This window comes from Cibotium barometz, chromosome 43 (genome assembly GCF_041138505.1).
Source record: "Cibotium barometz isolate CiBa-2024 chromosome 43, ASM4113850v1, whole genome shotgun sequence".
Taxonomy (NCBI): domain Eukaryota; kingdom Viridiplantae; phylum Streptophyta; class Polypodiopsida; order Cyatheales; family Cibotiaceae; genus Cibotium; species Cibotium barometz.
In genome coordinates, this window is record NC_141088.1 from 20,286,955 (window position 1) to 20,309,112 (window position 22,158).

A 22,158-nucleotide genomic window follows, 5' to 3' on the forward strand; every position below is an offset into this window, starting at 1 on the left:
AAGGCTATTATGTGCTTTTATCTTGCCTACCTTCATCACTAAACCTTCCAACAAAAGTTTACATTATTAAGAGCTTGTGGAAAAGTTGATACAAAAGTCAAGTTGTCCATTTGAGTAATGCTCAAGATTGTAGTGAAAGCTTCAAGTCCATTTTAAATGCGGTTACATGTAAGCAATTTCAAAATGCGGTTACATGTAAGCAATTTCAAGTCCATTTTAAATGCGGCTACATGTAAGCAATTTCAAAATTTGAGTAATGTTCAAGATTGTAGTGAAAGCTTCAAGTCCATTTTAAATGCGGTTACATGTAAGCAATTGTAAAATTTGAGTAATGTTCAAGATTGTAGTGAAAGCTTCAAGTCCATTTTAAATGCGGTTACATGTAAGCAATTTTAAGTCCATTTTAAATGCGGTTACATGTAAGCAATTTTAAGTCCATTTTAAATGCGGTTACATGTAAGCAATTTTAAGTCCATTTTAAATGCGGTTCCATGTAAGCAATTTTAAGTCCATTTTAAATGCGGTTCCATGTAAGCAATTTCAAAATTTGTCAAGTGGAAATTTGTGTTAAAGCATTTGCATTGTTTAAGAATAGACAAATAAAAGCCAATTTAGGTCTATTCAAACCATATTTGGGGTTCTAAAGACTACTTGGTCCTCTAGAAAGGTCCTTGAAAAGTCTCCACTTGAAATACAATTTACATGGAATTACATAGCCATGTTTTAACCTTTTAAAACAACATTTAAGCTTGTAGTAAAAGGACTTTCAACATAACAGTACATCTAACTTGTAAGCACTTCCAAATCTCTTCCAAAAGGAGTTTCATGTAAAATTTCCATACATTGTTCACCATACTATTTAGTGCATACTTACACAATGCTCACCATACTATTTAGTGCATACTCACACATTGCTCACCACACATGGCACTTGTGGAACCCAAGTAGCATGAAAATGGAGAGAGGCCATGAAATGCCATGTGGTTCTTCTCCATTTTCTTACTAGTAGTACATGTTTTTTTAAAGGCCAACTCCTTGATGTGTACTCTATGTATGTGTAAATGTGTGCACACATGCTTGTGTGTAAGTGTGTCTTCCTCCTCCCTTGTTCTCTCCACCATATCTCCAATGTATTATTGTTTCCCCTAAGGATTAAGGGGATTCTCCTATAGGGGGCTTTGTTGAAACAAAGCCCCCTTCATTTAATGCTTGCAACTAATGAAGTCCAGCTATCTCAACTCTGCCAAATTGGTGGAGTTGCATTTGCAACTCAAAATGATGCCAAATCTCATCTTGGTTGACATGAGACCTTGAAAGATTGCCTGCATTTAATGTATGAAGCTTGGGGCTTTGAAGCCCCATGTGAGAACTCCACCTAAAACAAATCCTCCATGCTCACCAAACACATTTAGAAGCTTCTCAACGCATTTTGACACTCAAATTTATCTTTTCCAAACTGCATGTAGGAACTCCACCTAAAACAAATTCTCTATCTCACCAAACACATTGAGAAGCTTCTCAACATTATGTCACTCAATTTTATATCTTTCAAAGCTTAGGTCAAGCTTTGAATGTGTCAACAACGTTAATTAATTAATTCGTCTCCGATAGGATGAGGTTATGAATCATCTAAGGCTCATAAGCACATTTTAATGTGCATATTAAGAATTTAACGGAGGTTCTTTTTATGAATCATCTAGATTCTAAGGCTCACACACAAGCACATATAATGTACATATTAATAATTTAATGCATGTTCTTTTTAGAGTGGAATAAATGCATAAGAAAATTTAAATGTACATATAAAGAATTCAATGCAAGTTCTTTTTTATGAAGTATCTAACTGCTAAGGTCCAAAAGCACATTTAAATGTCCATATATAAAAGAATTTAATGGATGAGTGGAATAAATGTAAAGCAAATTCTTGGGCATCGTCGTCTTCGTCATGCCCCCAGCTATGCTGTCTGGTCGTGGGCCTTATCTGGAGGCGGCTGCTGATGATGGCGACGATGATGATGACCACCACCCATGTGAGCTTCAGCACGTCTCCTCCACTACGCTTATTTGTCTTCAAGAGACCGCATCCCGCGGACACAAAAGAAAATTGGAAGTCAACTGGGGCACATCTCAACGACCCAATTTTCTAATGGGCTTGCATCAATGATAATTATGACAGTTAACCGCATAATTAATCTTCTCACAAGCATCCTATGTGATGAATAAGCAACGCTAGACTCCACAGGTACCCTCAATAGCTCCCATACATGTATTGAATTTGAACGGAATTCACAGATATTGAGGTTAATTAGGACGTTTACTGTTAATTCTTGAAACAATTTTGCTGCTGTTGATATGAAGGTTTTTAGCATATGCTTAACTATGTGTTTTGGGTCCAAGCTTGCATGTGGGACAGTTGGATCAATGAAACAATGCTGCTGTCGATGAAGGGTTTTAGCATATGCTTAACTATGTGTTTGGGTCCAAGTTTGCATTTGGGACAATTGATCCTTACATTAGACCAAAGGTCGATTGAAAGTGCTTGATTGAATATTCACTCACACACACACACACGCATGCACGCCTGCCTGCCTGAACCCTAGATATTCTAACTCCAGAATTGTGATCATGAGTACTAATGATGTTATTTGCTTGCTTATTGTTGGTATTATTGAGAGCCAAATAATGAACTTGGTTTGCACTATTTTGTGCAACATTGGGAGCTGATTTTGTTGAGATCTATGGACAAGTTAGCACAATTGTGCTTGTGCAACCAGGGGGAGTCATGAAGTAGTTTACTTGAGAACCTAGGAGTATTTATCACTGTGATTAGTTCTCCGTCCAGTGTTTTGTGGATGTTTGGGGAAGGACTCTTGGATTATGCAGGACTTGATCATCTTGGACCTCTAGATTTTAAGGAAGTCTTGGTTTTGGACTTCTGGATTATTCAGGAAGCTATGGATTATATGACTTCTCTTGCAAGTGAGGATAACTGATTTTGAGAAGAGAGGGGAGGGGGGGGTGGGGGGTTGATGCCACCATTTCCGTGATCTGCAGGATTTACAGGCAATTATTAGTGTTTTATTAAATTTGCTAGATCATTTCCAGGATTTACGGGATATACAGGCATTTATCAATATTTTATCAGATTTTCTGGATTTATGGAATTTTGGACAAGCTTTGGGATTGGGAGGTTATCCAGATATGGGTTCTAGGTACCCTGGACATCTTGGTGGGTGCCCGAGAACATGACTTAGGACTTGGATTGCGTGGGGCATGTGCCTGACAGGTGCCCGACAGGTCATCGGTCTAACGGGAAGGCTGCAAGAAAAACATGATATTTATGTGTGTTCGCACCATTATTGAATGGGCAGACAGATTTATTGATAAAGGGCTGGACTTTTTATGTTTTGGTTACCATCCTCCTCTATGACAGAGCACAGGGCTGTGATGAAGCCCACCTCTGTAGTCCTTCACAGTATGTCCTGGATCTGCAACTAACGGGTTAAAGGTGCAGATCTTTGGGGGCAGAGGTCTGGCTCTCAGAAGGGATTGGGCTCTGTCTAGTGACTCCACGGGTCTGTGCGGTCAGAGGATCACGTGCTCTGGTATGGCGGTGGTGGCCTGTGTGATCCCTTTGTCCATGTGGGGCCTGAGTGGCCTTCTCTGTTGCAGGATGAGGCAGTCTAAACAAGTCTGTAATGGAGGTCTGAGAAGAAATCCCGCTGGCTGCGACCTATTTGGCTCTGTCTGAGTAGGGCGTCCCAATGATGACGGAGCTCCAGTAGGTACATATCCAAGCATTGCTGATCTGCATATTGCATAACCCGAGAGAGAGAGAGAGAGAGAGAGAGAGAGAGAGATTCATATGGCCAGAAAGTAAACACAATGCTTTGAATTGAATTTTTGGTTTACAGGAACACTTAAAGATGTTCTTTGATGATGCCTTTGTAGATTTGCAAGGATGAATACCACACTATCACTCGGTATCATTATAGGAGTTGTGATTGGTGTTGGCATTGGAATATTATTTGCCACTTGCCTTTTTTTGTGCTTAAATGTGCAAACGAAAGATGATGAAATCCGAAGTAGAACTGAAAAAAGAGGTATGGCACTACCTATTAGGGTGAATGCAATAGATGTGAGTTCAGTTTTGTCGGATACAACCACAGAGTATGATTCACCCCCTCCTGGCAAAGATCAAGGGCTATTTTCATCCTGGTTTGGAGGAAGCGAGAAGAGTTCAGTTCTTTCACATTCCGGACTGCCTAATTACTTGTACAGGTGGGGTTTGCACCTACAATTCTTGACCACCGAGAGAGAGAGAGAGAGAGAGAGAGTGTCGGGGAAGTGAGGGAGGGCTTCTTGGCAGGGGAATGGATGTCCCGTATAGGACAAATATGACAAAAAAGCACATTGTCTTAAAACTGCACTGTCATTTGGCCATGCATGCAATGTGTTCCTTGTGTGTTTGATAAATATGGGGGAAATGGTTGATGTGTACTTGCCTTTTCACCATGCCCTTTTCAAGAGAAGGATGATGAATTGCCTTTTCACCATGCCCTTTTCAAGAGAAGGATGATGAATTGATTTAAAGCATGCCATACAAAAAAATCTGTACTCGTGGGTTATGAAGGGTAGTTATGTGTACTTGCCTTTTCACCATGCCCTTTTCAAGAGAAGGATGATGAATTGATTTAAAGCATGCCATACGAAAAAATATGTGTACTTGCCTTTTCACCATGCCCTTTTCAAGAGAAGGATGATGAATTGATTTAAAGCATGCCATACGAAAAATCTGTACTTGTGGGTTATGAAGGGTAGTTATGTGCTAGTATGAGCCCTTCTCCCATGGTTTATTTGGAACCTCGCACGCCCTGGCTCTAGATTACTAACTGAGTCTGCCCTATATCTCCGGAGCTCTAACAGAAACTCAGTACACATACCTTTGTATGAATGTATGCTCTTATGTGTGTGGGGTGTGTGTGTGGGAGCATATATTGATACCAAGTTCTACACCCACTATTGGGCACTGATGATGTTAGTGGGGATGTCGTAGTATCTAGTCCATACTATGCATGATGGAGTTGATTGTTTATTGTCTTGTGGATGACTACCATGAGGTTATAAATTGCACTTTCTTATAAGGTGAATTTGGGCATGTTCCTGGATTCATCTAGGTATATCTTTATGCTGTATCAGCGGACATGCAAATTTCACATTGTGAAGTTTTCATCCAAGTTGCAGCCAGTTGATATTGTGTAAATTCTTTCTATCTTTAATGTTGCATATGCCCTATCAACTACCTTTTGTTGTAATAATGATGGCTGAGTTTGCCTTGTATCCTTGGAGCTCTGACAGAAACTTAGTACACAGACCTTTGTATGAATTTATGCTCTTATGTGTGTGTGTGTGCGTGGGGGGGTGTGGGAGCATATATTGATACCAAGTTCTACACCCACTATTATGGCCAAGTCTGCCTTGTATCTCCGGAGCTCTGACAGAAACTTAGTACACAGACCTTTGTATGAATGTATGCTCTTGTGTGCGTGTGCGTGTGCGTGTGCGTGTGCGTGGGGTGTGTGTGTGTGGAAGCATATATTCCACACCCACTATTAGACACTGATGACGTTAGTGGGGTTGTCGTAGTATCTAGTCCATACTAGTTGATGGTTTATTGTCTTGTGAATGACTACCATGAGGTTATAAATTGCACTTTCTTATAAGGTGAATTTGGGCATGTTCCTGGATTCATCTAGGTATATCTTTATGTTGTGTTAGTGGACATGCAAATTTCACATTGTGAAGTTTTCATGCAAGTTGCAGCCAATTGATATTGTGTAAATTCTTTCCATCTTTAGTGGTGCATATGCCCTATCAACTACCTTTTTGTTGTAATAATTCTTTCTATTTGTTATGATCCTTAGTGCTAGGCTTCATTATGGCTGAGTCTGCCCTGTATCTCCAAAGCTCTGACAGAAACTCAGTACACAGACCTTTGTATGAATGTATGCTCTTATGTGTGTGTGTGTGTGTGTGTGTGTGTGTGCGCGTGTGCGCAGAGGGGTGTGTGTGTGGGAGCATATATTGATACCAAGTTCTATACCCACTATTGGGCACTGATGACGTTAGTGGGGATGTCGTAGTATCTAGTCCATACTATGCATGATGGAGTTGATGGTTTATTGTCTTGTGGATGACTACCATGAGGTTATAAATTGCACTTTCTTATAAGGTGAATTTGGGCATGTTCCTGGATTCATCTAGGTATATATATAATGGTTCCTCAATGATAGTTCACACTTAAGTATTATGCAAATAAACTAACATTTGCATAATACTTGATATCGGAGAATGGATCTGCTTAAGGTCTGACCTTATGAATGCTGTTTGAGATGCTGAATGGTACAAAGGTGCCAGTTTCCTGTCCTAGAGAGGGAGGATAACTGGCCTCAGTACAAGAAAAAAGCATGGAAGAATTATATGTTTTTTGTTGAAGACCAGAGAACATTGAGTGGGTTTGAAAGTTTGGTTCGACACAAGACAACTCATAAGGAGTCTGCCTGTTTCTCTGCTTTGTGCCTATCAGAAGGCTGTGTAGCTGAGGAGATCTGCAGTCATAGTATGGGAAAAATGAGACACACACCGCACACCACTATGGACACATGGAAGAAAAGGATAATGACCAAGGTAAAGGTACTTAAATCAAGTGCCCTCATATAGACCAAGTAGAGTACGGAATTGGTCAAGAGAGGGTAGGAATCAGCAGCAGTTTGGGCTATCAAACATAATGGAAACTGGCTGGTAAGGTACTGAAAAAGGGCATTCATTCAGTTTACTATTGGACCAAGGGTAGGACTTCAAACATTAGCCTAAGGGTGTCTTATGGATTTTCAATTGGTCCTTTCATTGGACTATACAAAGGGCTCCTTTTTTGTTAGTGACTCAATCCTTGAAGTGCAGGGAAAAGGAAAGAGGGAACAGCTAACCTGTCCAGCTTGCTTTGAGAGTCTGCCACAAGCTTTGAGAGTCCGACAAAGTGTTGTAAAATGTTAGCCAGCTTGCTTCTATCTTAGGCTAGACATGCAAAGAGATTGCAATTTATTGCAAAACTGTTTCTGGTCAATTATTGTGCCCCGGGGTGGGGGGGGGGGGTGTTTCTTGTGTGTGTGTCTATCCATCCGTCTCTACACACACACACATGAATATGCATATATAGTATAGATGCATGCATATATGTTTGTATGTATGAATGTAGATATATTTATAAATGTATGCATATGTATTATGTATGTTGACATACACTCAGACACACATGCATATGCATATACTGATACATAGACATATAAACACATGTATGTATGCATGTGTGTGTGTTTGTGCATGTGGGTGTGCGCGCGCGTGCACCACTCTTCTACCTGCATTTATAGAGCAAGTCAAGCCATGGGCACAAGCCATGGGCACACAGGCTGGGAGCTTTGTGCACTAACATGCAAACAGATGCATATGGACATTAGATCATTGATTGTGATGATATAATCTTTGGGCATTTCGATGGTCGTATTCCAAGCTCTCCATATTCGATTGCTCTCATTCGAGATTGGCAAGCTATATTGTGTCACCTACGATGATTTGGTAGGCCTCCAAATGAGGGAAACTTACTATTACGCTGAGTATTCATTGGAGTAGGGTATTTGATCCACTGCTTGCTTTGTCTCGACCAAGAAAGGCGTATAACCTTTCTACATTGGGAATTTAGTGTATATGTGACGTCGTGGATGAAAATGGTTATGTTCTCGCTTTCCCATGTGCAGTTAGACAATGCAATTTTGGGATGCATCACAAGCCAATCTGGAGAGTCATTTCAGACATAATGCAACCCTTTCAGCCAGTCCCAATGCTCGAGGAAACACTAAGAATTCAAGATTGGTGTTTTGATAGGCACCTTCCTAGATATACTCCTGTAGGCTATATCATTTGGTAACTTATTTGCAGCCGAGGCTTATAGGTTACTAATATCACCTCCATGGATTGAGGATCATGCAAATCGCCTCTGGCATATGTCAAAATCTCTTCCTTGGTGGAAAGTGTCAGAATGCACAACGGAAATGAAGACAACTGCTGTAGAGAGCAAAACGCAGATGAGAGAGAGAGAGAGAGAGAGAGAGAGAGAGAAGTTGTGTAACTCTGCTATATACACTAGAGAAAATCCCGGAATACACAATGTGAAGTGTGGGGGCAAGGGGGCCATTTTATATGGCCCCAGGCTGCTGGTCGGCCAACCTAAAACAAGCCGACAACAGCCCATGCTCACGACCAGCAATTGGGCAGCCCTCGACCAGCACATGATCAAGTCGGCAAGGTCAGGTAGGTACCAAAGCATGCAATCGGCCAGCATCTGGGCCACTATAGTTGTCAGGTACAATACCGTACGGTTCGTACGATATGATACCATATGGGAAAATACGGTACGATATAATTTTTTTTTCTTATCGTACGATAAAATAGGGTGTTTAAAAAAAATACTTATAAACTTAGGTATTTCCACTTCCAGATATGGAATATTTTAAAAAGGAGGGAAGCATCATAGTATAGAGGAAGCTCAAACAACCATAGATAAGCAAAAAAAAGACCATTACCTCCCAAATTTTTATTTTTTCAGGGGAATTTTTTTTTGAAAAATCCATACAATTCCGTACGGCATCCCATACAATAAGCCGTTGTATGCCGTACGGAAACAACTTTGACAGCCACTCCTTAGAAAAATGGAAAAAATACATGGAGTGAGAAAAAATGGGAAAACACTAAAATAGGCGGGCACACCCACAACAGAGGCCCTAGTATAGTGTATAGATAGGAGATGACTGCTAACACCCCCTCTCAGCTCCTGGATGTGGAACCAACCCCAGTGAGCTGGAGTGTCGCTGGGGCATAGCATGAAGAGGTCCGCTGCATTGTCCTCCGTCGAACAATAAAGAAGCAAGATGTCACCGGCCAAGATATTCTCACTAACAAAGTGATTGTATCTCTATATGCTTGGTCCGGGCATGGAAGACTGGGTTCCGAGCAATAGCGATACAGATCTGGTTATCTCACTGGATGATTGTGGGCTCCTTTTGTGGAAACCCAATCTCGCCAAGCAACCTCCGTAGCCACACAACCTCGCAAGCAGCACCACAAGTAGCCTAGTACTCTGCCTCTGTAGACGAAAAGGAAATAGTTGGCTGCCTCTTGCTGCACCATGAAACAGCTCCTGCCATGGCTTTCCTCCAAGTAGCCTGTGCAAGAGCTTCCTTTACGGAAGTGGGCTCTTTGTTCCGCATGATACAAGATATCAAAGCATAGTTTTGTCACGAACTCTATGGGATCTTCGAGGTCTGTCCTCTGTGGTCCATTCGGAGGGAAGCTCCGTAACACCTGACTCCCTAAGGGTGTCTAACAACCACCTGGGTACTCGAACAGAACGCGGAGCCTCTTGTTGCTGCGGGGGCTCATCTCCAGCCGTGGGCTCAACCTCCTCAATTGATTGAGGCTGTCCAGCTGGAACTATCAACTGGGAATCATCATCAGACTCGTCTGGGTCTCCAAGAAGTGGCGGCTCATCAATAGTGGAAGCTGGAACATGCTCATCAAAAATCACATCTGTGCTGACGACGACCTCGTTCCTCTCCGGATCATACAACCTGTATCCCTTGGAAAGAGAGTTGTAATCCACAAAAACAAGCTTTTGGGACTTTGAGTCAAGCTTGCTCCTTTGCTTCTTTGGAATGTGAACATGTGCATCACTCCCAAACACACGGAAATGGGAGACATTTGGTTTCCTGCCAAAATACGCCTCAAAGGGGGTCATGTTCGGTACTGACGTCGTTGGAGAACGGTTGAGGATATGGATAGCCGTAGCCACAGTCTCTCCCCAAAGTGGACGAGGAAGATCAGGATGCTCCAAAATAGTCCTCGCCATCTCCACCACAGTCCTGTTTTTATGCTCAACTACTCCATTCTCGAAAGGCGAACTTGTATTGGCCAGCTCCTGCTTGATGCCATGTTCCGCACAAAACCACACAAATGCATTGGAAGAAAACTCTCCTTTGTCAGTCCTAAGAGTCTTTATCTGCAAGCTAGACTCTTTCTCCACCATCATATGCCACTCCTTGAACCGAGCAAAAGCTTGGTCCTTCTGGGAAAGAAAATAAACCCAAGTGAATCTGCTACAATCATCAAGAAGTAGCATAGAATACAAAGAACCTCCCAAGGATGGCGTCTGCAGAGGTCCACACAAGTCAGTGTGTACCAACTCCAAAGGTTTCGAAGCCCGCTTGGAAGCCTGCTTCAGAAAAGATTCCCTGTGCTGCTTACCATGAATGCAAGATGTCACCAATTGGCCGACCATTTGGTCCATCTCCAGTTTTTGCGTCTCGTTCACTTGAGGCCAGGCCGGTGTCTCGTGTGAAGAGGCCAGTATTTTGCTGACATGGACGGGAGCCAGACTGGTGCCACCCGTGTGTTAGCAGGATGGTGTCGTATGGACAGGAGCCAGACCAGTGCCACCCGTGTATGACCTGGACTGTGTTCGACCCATGGGATTGTCACGCCATGGAAGAGCCAGTATTCGTGCCGTGTTTTGCCTATGGGACTGTCACACCATAGGGAAACTCGTGCCTGGAACTGTGTCTTACCTATGGGACTGTCACTCCATAGGAAGACCAGGTTTTTATGTTTTACGTCGTACCAGTTTTGTGCCGACAGATATTTTGTACTTGTTCCATGAACGGGAGATATGTCCATGTTACTATTTGCACATGCACACATATTTTGCATGTTTGAAACTGTTTTCGCATGACATGTATTTGTGTGTTTGCCTGCTTGACGTGTTACTTACTGAGCGGGGACGCCTGCCAGTGAGTCGTGAAGTCTGCTCTGTATTCTGACGAGTTTTAGTGCATGTGAACAGGTGGTAAGTATGTCGCACATGTTGTTTTAATGTTTCATATTCTAACCTTTTATTTTATAAGGTTTAGTGTTCACATTCACTTAAATGTGGGCACCCCCTTTGGGCACCCACTTAGGGGCCAAGATGGGGAGCCCCACTTAAGTGAGTGTGGGGGTGGGTGCATGGTCACCTACCCACACCCACAAAGAGCTGGCCGCCCACATGCAAGCGTGGACAGCCAGCCAACACATTTAGTTTTACTCCTCTAACCTTAATAAAAGAAAGCCATCACCTCCATCGAATGTATGCCGGCGATCATCTCTTTGTAATTATTTTTTTTGTTTTACAAACGGCGCCATCTTCACGAAAACGGCGGGCGGTTGTATTCGCTCAGGCGGCTGCCTCTGCCACCTCGAACTGGCGGCTCCTCTCCTTGCGCTACAGGCGATACAAGCTGCAGTCAGCCGCTTCTTGTTCTTACGGGCTGTACTGCAGCCGGCGACTCCTCCTGGACCAGCAGGCCGCGTGGTACCCCCAGTAGACTGCCGCCAGAGCAGACGGAGCTGCCTCTGTACGCGCCTGTGTGCTCCCCTGCGCATCTCTTCCAGCAGGTTACCTTTTTCCACTGCAGTCACCTACACTACCTCCATCTTCTCTTTGCAGTCAGAGCGTTCATCTGCAGCCAGGCAACTTTATACTAGTTGTTTTTCCACGCCTCTTGAGGCTGAGCCACCTTCTCCTATACAACGGGTGGCTGTGTTCCTGCAGCGAGATTTTACTTCTCCCAAGGCGGTTGCTCTATCGCCTATTTGCACGAGGTTGCACTTCTTTTCCATTGGCGGCTACAAGAAGACTTCACATCTCTTGGGTGGTTCATCTTCTACACAAACACCATGAGTATTGGTTTTCTATCAACCATCTACAAGTAAGTGAATTTCAGATTTAAGTAAAGTATTTTATGTTTAATCTGATAAGGGATTCATCCCGCTCGGCCAACACCCGTTCGGTGCCGGGTTGTCCAAGCTCTATTGGAGAACCTCGGTCCAAAGGTGCTGAGATCGGGAGAGCCAGGCGTTAGTACGAGAGCGCCTGTTTGTGCGTGGTCTCGGAACACCAGTGAGGCGCTCTCCGCGGAGTCCAGTGAAAGCACAGGACCGTAGAGATTGGACCACACTAGTGGTCGTACTGCTTCGAGCTTCTACATCGAAATTCGACTTCGAGCCAATTTGTTTGGTACTGTTTTCATATGTACATGGACATTAGCTGGTTCTTGGAACCCATGGAGCATTGTATTCATTAAATACTCCCAATAAATATATCATATATTGAGGGGGGGGTCGGCCCGTTCCGGCCCCAGTGCTGGTGTCCATCTTTCCATTTCATTTCATTTCAATTTCAAGTTGTATTAAGTTGTCCATTTCAAATTTGTGGTTTTAAAGTTGTGCTATTAAGCGTGTGGGTGTCCAACGGAGTCTTTCCCACTTGACGGGATTGGTTTCACAAGACCTACAACGTCTTTGCCTGCTGCGCCAACATCTAGCAAGCCAACCACCATCTGGTCTCGGAAAGCCCGCCGCAGCGCATCCACATTGAAGTGGCCAAACCAATCTGAGAGCTTGTAAGAGAGGAAAGTGCTAAGAGTTTGTATATACCATTCTCCACTCTGCCTTCCCAAACAACCTGGCATGTCTCTCTATCCCGTAGAGCAACATAATGCTCCTCAAACTCCACTCGGAATCTAGTCTTGCAAACCTCATGCACTGACAACAGATGAAAACCAAGTGCGGGGACGTAAAAAACAAATGCTTCCCCCCTCTGCCATCGGAAATGATCTCCATCCGGCCCTCACTGTGAATTGGTATGGTGGAATTGTCGCCAATGAAAATGTGACCTGACTGCTGTTTAAGATCCTGTAAGAAATCACGGAAGGAGTCATGTGCCTAGAAGCACCACTGTCAAGAATCCATTCCCGAGTATCCCTGGCAATGAACCCAACTGCCTCCTCGCTCTCGAAGAAGATGAAGCAGTTGTGTCCAAAATCTCCAAGTGCACAAAGGTTGGAGTCTTTGCAGCTGAAGTTGAAGAATCAGCACTCTTCTCGTTATTCCACTTAGGACACTTCCTCCAATAGTGGCCTTTCTCGCCACAATCATTACAAGTCCGCTCGAAGAAGATGAAGCAGTTGTGTCCAAAATCTCCAAGTGCACAAAGACTGGAGTCTTTACAGCTGAAGCTGAAGAATCAGCACTCTTCTCGTTATTCCACTTGGGACACTTCCTCCAATAGTGGCCTTTCTCGCCACAATCGTTACAAGTCCACTTGGGAAGCTGAAGAATCAGCACTCTTCTCGTTATTCCACTGGAGTCTTTGCATCAGCTGAAGCTGAAGAATCAGCACTCTTCTCGTTATTCCACTTGGGACACTTCCTCCAATAGTGGCCTTTCTCGCCACAATCGTTACAAGTCCGCTCGGCCTTCAGTTTGTCACGGTTTGAATCGGGCTTCTTCTCAGAAGACTTCTCTGATGAAGACTTCCCTTTGCCCTTATTGTTGTTGTTACGACCTTTCGACCGCCGGCTAGTCAAGGCCTCAGAACCTCCGCCTTGTGGAGGGTTCATAAATCACTCTTCTTGGTCCAAGACCATTGGCACAAGCTCCTCCCACGTGATGGTGCTGAGCCTGCCACTGGAAGAGTAAAATGCTGAGTACTGAGAGGGCAAATGGGACAACAACGTGATGGCCATATCCTTTGACGATATCTCTTTCCCTGCCTGGAGAACCTCCTACAGAAGAGCTTGCAACTTGTTGATGTGCTCCCACATCGTTGACGACTTTGCAGGATTCATCACCCGCATCTAAACTTCCAAGGAGATCCTCTTCATGGGTGATACCCTATTGTACAGAGAAGCCAAATGTTGCCAAATCCCTTTGGCCAGCATCATATGCTTTATGTAATTGATCACCTGTGGTGTGCAATTTAGGAAGATGAAAGAATGGACGCGGACATTGACACGATCCCATAACTTTGTCTGAGCCTCCCGTTCCTTCCGTATAGAGGGTAACTCCCCGTCTTCCAACTCCGGCCGTGGAACCCCAACAACAATGAAATTAGCCAAGTCATAAGACTCCAAAACGGACTCCATCATTACCTTCCATATGCCGTAGTTGTTCCTGTCCAACTGTCAGTCCACTGGGAACATGGGGAGTGTTGGGATCTTCACATGCTTCTCAGCCATCTCAAGGGTTCACAAGGTCTTGTGAAGGGAGGGTGGGTGGGAAAAAAGAAGAAGAAGAGGCCGCATATAATATGCAAGGTGGCTGTCCAACGGTGATGGCCGCCTTCTACCCGATCTCCAAGTCCCATACAGCCCAAACAATCTCCAATCAGCACCTCAAATCAGCAAACCCTCGACGTCCCACTGTCTCCAAGCTTCAAGCCACTTGGGGCTCTGATACCATGTCAGAATGCATAGCGGAAATGAAGACAACTGTTGTAGAGAGAAAAACACAGATGAGAGAGAGAGAGAGAGAGAGAGAGAGAGAGAAGCTGTATAACTCTGCTATATACACTAGAGAAAATCCTGGAATACACAATGTGAAGCGTGGGGGCAAGGGGGGCATTTTATGCGGCCCCAGGCTGCTAGTTGGCCAGCCTAAAACAGGCCGACAGCAGCCCATGCTCACGACCAGAAATTGGGCAGCCCCCGACCAGCATATGATCAAGTCGGCTAGGTGCCTGAAGTCGGCCAGGTCACCTAGACAGGTCGGGTACCAGAGCATGCAGTCGGCCAGCATTTGGGGACAGCCGACCGCCCAGCCACTCCTCAAAAAAATGGGGAAAATACATGGAGAGTGAGAAAAAATGGGAAAACACTAAAATGGGCGGGCACACCCACAACAGAGGCCCTGGTATAGTGTACAGACAGGAGATGACTGCTAACAGAAAGCTGCTTTGAAAAGAATTTGGAAGAGTGGATTACCCCTCAAGCAACGATTGTTTCTGTGGAGATGTCTGGTTGGGGTATTCCTAGTGGGATCTCTTTTGATATGAAGGCGTATTGCCACTGCTTTTTGTAGGCGTTGCGAGACAGTGCCTCACTTTCTGTGGTATTGTGCGCACTCTTGGGATTTTCTACATGATTTATCAGGACATCTTCGGGCAAATTTTCCAGGGGGGCATTTCGGTCGAATGTTTTGGCTTTCTGGTTATCTTTCTCCTCCCCTACCAGACTATACAGACTTCCTTGAACTATCTATCATGCTCAGAATCAGCTGCTCTTCTCTGGAGATTCTGTTTGCTTGTTTGTTTATTTCTAGAGAGTCCTTCTCCAATCCCTCTGAAATTCTCATGTAATTGGAGGACTTTCCTTCCAGCAATTAGAAGTGTTTTTCCCACTGTTTCTGAACTGAGTAGTAGCTGCCCGATTTGGGACAGCTATGAATGTATATTTTGTTTTTCTTAATGGGATAGTGGTTTCACTAAAAAAAGTGTGTGTGTGTGCATATACACATGCATATGTACGTATATAGATGCGTTTGGAAGCATCCCATAGCATGTTTGTGATTTTTGCAGGGACCTACAAAAGGCGACCAACAATTTTACAACCAAACTAGGTGAAGGGGCTTTTGGTCCTGTTTATAAAGCGATAATGCCACAAGGAGGCACTTTTGCTGTCAAGGTGCTTTCATCAGAATCTAAGCAAGGGGAGCGAGAGTTTCTAACAGAGGTAACATGGTTGTAAAACCTGCGTGGTCAATGTGGCTGTGGGAGTAAAAGTCTCTGTGATGTCAAATCCTTTAATTAGGATCAGCATTATGCCACATTATGCTGGTGTACATTTTCCTTTCTATGTCTCATGAGGCACGATTTTCTGAAATAGTTGTTATTTTTGTAGGTGGCATTGTTGGGGAGGCTGCATCATAGGAACCTGGTCAACCTTGTTGGATATTGTGCAGAAAAAGGCCATCGAATATTGGTGTATGAGTATATGACTAATGGCAGCTTGGCGGAATTATTATATGGTATGATGGTGTGCATTTATCTAGGTGAATTGTAGCAACTTTTCATATGTGAGATGGAGAGGGCAGGGGGCCCATACAATCAAAGATAGATGGGTTTTTTTTTCTTAGAGAGATCTTTAACAAGCAGAAAGGGGAACTCTTCTGCAGGTGATGACCATGAGCTGTTGTCTTGGGGTATGAGAGTTCAAATAGCTCAAGATATCGCAAGAGGAATTGAGTACCTCCATGAAGGGGTATGCTAAAACTTCCTATAAATTCTCATGTGTTGCAGTGGTATGCATAAGTCCTTATTTGTTGGATGTTACAATGGTTGTGTGCCCGGGGAAGTGTGTTAACCATGTGCATGAGATCATCTTGGTGTGATTTTGGGTCTCTTTATCACCCATACTTACTCTGCAGTTTTAATCTGCTTCAGGCAATACCTCCTGTAATCCATCGGGACATTAAATCTGCAAACATTTTGTTGGATGGTTTCATGAAAGCCCGGGTAAGTTCACAAGGCATGTGTTGGCCTGGGGACGGGTAAATGGCAGTTCATCTGGATGGGGTTAGGAATACAGGGATAGATTTTCTAAGATGGTCATAAGTCTCATTTACTTAAATGTACATAGCCACTGCAAAGAATCTTATTTGATGTGCTTGTGTATCTATGCTTGTGGCTTACGCACTTCATCAAAGAATACCACAACAAAATCAAGAGAAAATACACTATGCACACATGCATGCACGCCCGTGTGTAGGGCTTGTTTGTGCATGCATGCATGCATGCTGGGCACAGGCAAGGGAAGAGTTTTTTTTTTTTTTTTTTTTTTGGGGGGGGGGGGTGTGTGGGGGGGTTTGTAAAATGACAAGCAGCATAAGAAGGCAAGATAGGCAACACAAGAGAAACAGCCAGGGGGATGTGGGGGGAAGGTGGATTAGACTGAGCAGCAGCAGGTCGGGGCAGGACCAACAAAGGATATAGCACAAAATTTTGATACTTGCTGCCAATCCTCATCAGATAAATGTGGCCCCCAGAAAGCTGCTCCATATATCAAGGCTATTGTGACGAGGGTGTCAAAAAGCCAATTCTTCGTTCTGGTCTCTTGGAAATGTGCTTGGAAGCACTGCCACTCAAGTAAGCTCAGGTTGCATATCCCCGTGTCACTTTAGCATTTGTTGCCGGGAACCATGGTGAAGTGTGGGCCACTGAAAGTGACACCAGGGTAGACATAGAACAAGACAATCTCCACAGGATCTCCTCTATATGTGAAATTCAATTTGGTTGTAAAGGGGCGGGAGGTATTGAAGACCATTACCTTGGTTTTACCAAGGTTGACAGCGAGTTCTCGTTGGGTGCTCAAGGTTGCGTATCCCCGTGTCACTCTGGCATGTGCTGCCGGGAACCATGGTGAAGTGTGGGCCACTGAAAGTGACACCAGGGTAGACATAGGACAAGACAATCTCCATAGGATTTCCTCTATATGTGAAGCTCAATCTGGTTGTGAAGGGGCGGCAGGTATTGAAGACCATTACCTTGGTTTTACCAAGGCTGACAGCGAAGTCTTGCTGAGTGCAAAAATCCTTTTAGGCATCCAAATGTCTTTGAAGCCCCTCGGCTGAATCTGAAAGGAGGACAATGTAATCTCCATAGAGTTGTAGGGGGGATCAGGATTCAGTATGCATGCCAGTGTGGAACCAGCCCTGCCTAATCTGTCAATGAAGCTTGAGATCTCATCAATGTAGAGACCAAAAAGAGTGGGGGATAGAGGGCAGCTGTGTTTCACCCCATAGTGTTGGAAATCTCATGTGAAATACCTCCTAGGGCTCTCATTCATCCGGTGATAGACTCATAGAGGGTGACAATGCTCCAAACCATGTCGGATGGGACTCGTATCTCCTGTAGACGGTATAGGAGGCTCAGGGTACAGTATCAAAAGCTTTGTGAAAATGCACAAAGCAATAGTAAATTCTCTGATGTCGTGCTCTACCCTCCTCGATGATGGCCTGGTGGGTGAAGATGTGGTCAAGGGTAGAGTAGCTCCTTTGAAAGCCTGCCTGTCTTGAGGCTCTGCATCCCTATCTCTGCGCAAATGAACTAAGCTCTGCCTCTGGCACCGATCCATAGAGTTTGGCCAATATGTGGCCAATCATGATCGTCCTGTAGTTATTAGGATCAAGTGGATCTTTGGCTTTGAGAATGGGGGTGATGGTGTTAGTGGACCAAGAGGATGGAAATCCTTCACAAAGGGCTCTAATGAACATGTAGGCTAGTAGGGGCGCCAGGATATCATTGGCATGTGAGTTGCACTAGTCCCTCATGATCCTGGGTCCGCTCATTACACGTAGTCTATGGATGGCCTTGAGGACCATATCCTTTGTGAAAATGGTGGTGGTGGTGGAGTGGGGATCTGGAGGTGGGGACAGAGGTGGCTGATGGGGGATATGGTAGAGCGAGCATGCATAGGGGCGCCATGTGTTCGGGCAGGTGATAGGTGTGTGTGTGTGTGTGTGTGTGGTGGGGGGGGGGGGTTGGGGGAGGATGTTCTCGGAGTTCCCTCCAAGCCTCTTTGCAGTTCGGCCCTAAGAAGAGTCGTTATAATTCATTCTCTTTCCGAGTGTAGAATTCTCGTTTCTTGCGTTGGGTGAGGCACTGAGAAATCCGTTGTGCTTGGCGCTGAGAGATTTGCCCAATGCATACTTGATGCTTAAGACGGGAAGTTCTGGGGCATAGAGCCGCAGGGTGGCTTGGTGGTAGACCGCCACGTGCAAATGAAAGGAGTGGTGGCAGATGTTTGGAGATTTCTGGTGAGCTGTGATGTGAGGGCGGGTAGGGGGCCATAAGGATCCACATCCTGGCGGTGGAGGTAGATGTAGTTGGAGTAAACAAGGTGAAGCTTATGATCAAAACGGACCTTGGTGTAATGTGTGATGGGGGGTGATGGTGGGGGGACGGGTGGTGTGCAAGTAGGAGTGAAAGAAAGGTAGGCACGGTCAGCTTCAAAGGGGTGTGGAAAGATGGAGAAGTCGGGGAGGTGTGCCAAAGCCAGAGATCCCATGTAGTCCACGGTGCTGTACTTCTTGAGTAAGTGAAGCAGGTGAGGGTGTCAAAGGAGGGCCATTGGGACATCTTGTTATAGATAACAAGACCATGTGCAACTCCCAGCTCTAGGAAATGTCTCCCGGACACTGTGACCTCCTCACGGTCCTGTGATGATCTCTGTAACCCCGTGTTAGTGATGTCCAGGTCCTCAGTCTTGTAGTTTGATAGGGTCATCCATATCAAGTAGTGGGACCTGGCGACTCCCTGTCCTAGCGTTGTTGAAGTCCCCGAGTAGGACTTCCCCAGCTGTGAGAACTCCATAATATCCCCATATAATGGTAAGTTCGGTGATTGGCCATGCTATGCGGCGTAAGGGGAGTGGATCGGTGCAAAATAACACACAGCAATGTGGATGACTCTGTCCCCAGTAAGCTGTAGCGATGTTGTGCATCCTCGTCCTTCCGGACTATGCTGAGAATCTGTTGGAGGTGGGGTCTAAAAAGGACAGCTACCACACCCAAGCCACGTACTCCTCTTGATGTGTGGGTCTCGCCTTGGACAGCTGACTCCCACTCGAACTCGGCTATGTATGGTAAACCCCTCTCAAGGCTCTGATGAGTCTCTGTATAAAAAAAGATGTCCCTGCCTGTGAGAGTCTCGCTCAATCCTCCTGGATCTGACCACAGGGCGCCATTGTAGTTCCATACTGCTAACCTCAGGTGTTTGGTCTCATAGACCCTGTTCCCCTATTTGGGGTGACGCTTTGTGATAATGATCTGACCATCTTTGTACACCGGTCTGCCACCTGAGCCGGGGTGAGATCATCCCCTATGTAAACTTGTGTGCCCTTGAGGGCAGCCTGCCTATCCAAGGTTGTTTGTTTGTTAGTGACATCGGGGACACTGATGAGGGGGCGTTCTGTTATGTCCTTCCCTGCTCTCCATGTGTCTTTTTTGGGGGGGGAGGGGGGGGGGGGTGTCCCATCTACACTCAGCATTTGCGAGTGCCAAAGCATCTGCCTTCGGGGAAGTTCCCACTTGTAGCCCGTGTTCCCGCACATGAAGGGACTGGGCTTTCCTCCATTTTTCCTCCTCTAGGGTCTCATGTATAATGCTTTGTGGGGGTTAGTGTCTCTTCACTACCTCCACCCAGTCTTTTTTAGAAGTATGTAGCTCTTCCCTGAGCTTGTGCTTTGCAGCCTTGAGATGCTCCATATCCATCCTGAAATCCTCAGGTGAATTCAGCTCCCCTTCTTCAGTGGCATGGTCTTTAACAGTGGCCTTCAGTGCCTCCATCTCTGCCCTAAGTTCCCCTATCAGTGGGGCAGGTTCCGGAGTTGCCGTGGTCTCTTTCAGGGCCTGGATTTCTTCCTCCTGTGGACTCAACTTTGCTTCCAGCTCTGTAATTTGATCATTTTTGCCTTTGATTTCCTTGCATAGGCCTTGTCGTTGTTTTTCATGCCGATTTAGAACCCTGTCCAGCACCTTCTTTTGCTCGGACAGGGCCTTCTTAGCATTCTCCTCCATTGTTTTAATTGTCTGATTTTACAGGAAAATCAGCTTAATCTTTGTGTTTTGTGGCTGCAGGGGAAAGGGAACGAAAGCACGACAAAGGGGCAAAATTGAAAAATTGCGGGAAATTTGAAAAAGGCTCAATGAAGGGCAAAGTCACAAAGCTTAATCTTTGTGTTCTGTAGCAGTGCGAAGAAGACAACATGCCTGTGCAACCCAGACCTATACATATGCACTGAGGGGTAGCGTGGAAGGGAGCAGTGACAGGCGAACAATGTCCAGCAAAGGAAACGGGAGGGTCAGGCCATGGTGAGAGAGAGATAGAGAGAGGGCGGGGGGGGGGGGGAGCTGGGCTAACTTTGGACAATTTACAGCACAGCAGAGGACGAAACCCCTAATTGGTGCTGCAGATGACATGGCGGATTCCTAATTCGTGCAGAACCCTAACCCACTGTGCGAATGGGCGGCACCTCAGGTGGGAGTAGCTGCACAGAGTCCATGGCCGCGCGCGCGTGCGAGAGAGAGAGAGAGAGAGAGAGAGAGAGAGAGAGAGACTTATAACAAAAAACCACAAGAGTCCATGAAGACATGGTAGTTGATGTCCGCATGCTAAGCGTCTTGATAAATCTGTTTCTATATTACATCTTCAATGAGATGGTAGTAAGGATAAAATGTCCTTGTGAGCATGTATTTATATTGCATGACACGGTACCTTTGTTTTGGGGTTGTTTGGATGCTGAAAGTTGTGTAGATCATAAATTTGGCTCATTTGTTGATTAGGTTGCAGATTTTGGGCTTTCTAAGGAGGTCAGTGCAGATCACCTCAAAGCTGGCATAAGAGGAACGTTTGGTTATGTGGATCCAGAGTACATATCCACAAATCAATTCACCTTAAAAAGCGATGTGTATAGCTTTGGAGTATTGTTGTTTGAATTAATGACAGCTAGAAATCCACAAAAAGGACTCATGGACTATGTTGCCCTGGTAATCTACAAAGAATGCTTTGGTCTATACTTTGTATAATTTGTAAAGCACCATCTAACTCCCATGTTTTCTCAGGCTTTGTTGAGCGTGGAGGGGGAGGAGGGGTGGGAGGAGATCCTGGATGAAAGGATTTATGGGAAGTGCAATTTGGCAGAGCTAGGGGCCATGGCTAAGCTTGCAAAGCAATGTGTGAATGTGAGTTCACACAATCGGCCAAGAATGAGGGAGGTATCACAGCAACTGTTGAAGCTGGGGAACAAGAAACTAAGCAGCCGGCATATGAGAACTGCTGTTGATGACCCAGCTCAAACAGGTGCGGATGCTGAATCTCCACAGCCAAAATTGATGCGGCTTGCCAGCATACCTGAGCGGCTAGAAGTCTGACGAATGATTCCAGTCCTATCTTACACACAAGATAATTGCTGGCCTTGCCTCATCATCACGTGTGTAGTACACGCCTTTGTAATGGGACTGTTTTCTTTGGGCATTTTACATATTGATATCTGTGTGTATGAGGTGAAAAGGGCAATTGCACCCATGCACATGCAAGGAGAGGACATTAAAGAGGAGACAATGGTCAGCTTCATTTACTTTTCGTGGTTGGGTCCATCCAACACTAGATATCTTTAAGGTTTTTTCAAACACCCGAGGAGAAATGCAAGAAGAATAGGGCTCTCCATGTGCTCATAATAA

General features: G+C 45.0%; 1 protein-coding gene across 4 annotated transcripts; it reads left to right on the forward strand.

The window, feature by feature from the left end:
- The first annotated feature begins 1,909 nt into the window (after positions 1–1,909).
- LOC147613668 (calcium/calmodulin-regulated receptor-like kinase 1) lies at positions 1,910–22,158 on the forward strand. 4 transcript variants are annotated; one of them, XM_086781619.1, is made up of 8 exons: positions 1,910–2,242; positions 3,915–4,281; positions 15,500–15,653; positions 15,822–15,948; positions 16,096–16,181; positions 16,364–16,435; positions 21,262–21,465; positions 21,541–22,158. In XM_086781619.1, the coding sequence occupies exons 2-8, from the start codon at positions 3,962–3,964 to the stop codon at positions 21,847–21,849; spliced, it is 1,272 nt and encodes a 423-aa protein (XP_086637745.1). In that variant the 5' UTR covers positions 1,910–2,242; positions 3,915–3,961; the 3' UTR covers positions 21,850–22,158. The 4 variants fall into 4 exon arrangements, with proteins under 4 accessions (XP_086637745.1, XP_086637747.1, XP_086637748.1 ...); XM_086781621.1 differs by having other exon boundaries at positions 3,952–4,281; XM_086781622.1 differs by lacking the exon at positions 1,910–2,242 and adding an exon at positions 3,082–3,785 and having other exon boundaries at positions 3,952–4,281.

Coding starts and splice junctions, on each gene's coding strand:
- LOC147613668 (XM_086781619.1), top strand. CDS start 3,962: ATGAATACCACACTATCACTCGGTATCATTATAGGAGTTGTGATTGGT. Junction 4,282..15,499: donor CTGCCTAATTACTTGTACAG/GTGGGGTTTGCA, acceptor TGATTTTTGCAG/GGACCTACAAAAGGCGACCA. Junction 15,654..15,821: donor AGCGAGAGTTTCTAACAGAG/GTAACATGGTTG, acceptor TTATTTTTGTAG/GTGGCATTGTTGGGGAGGCT.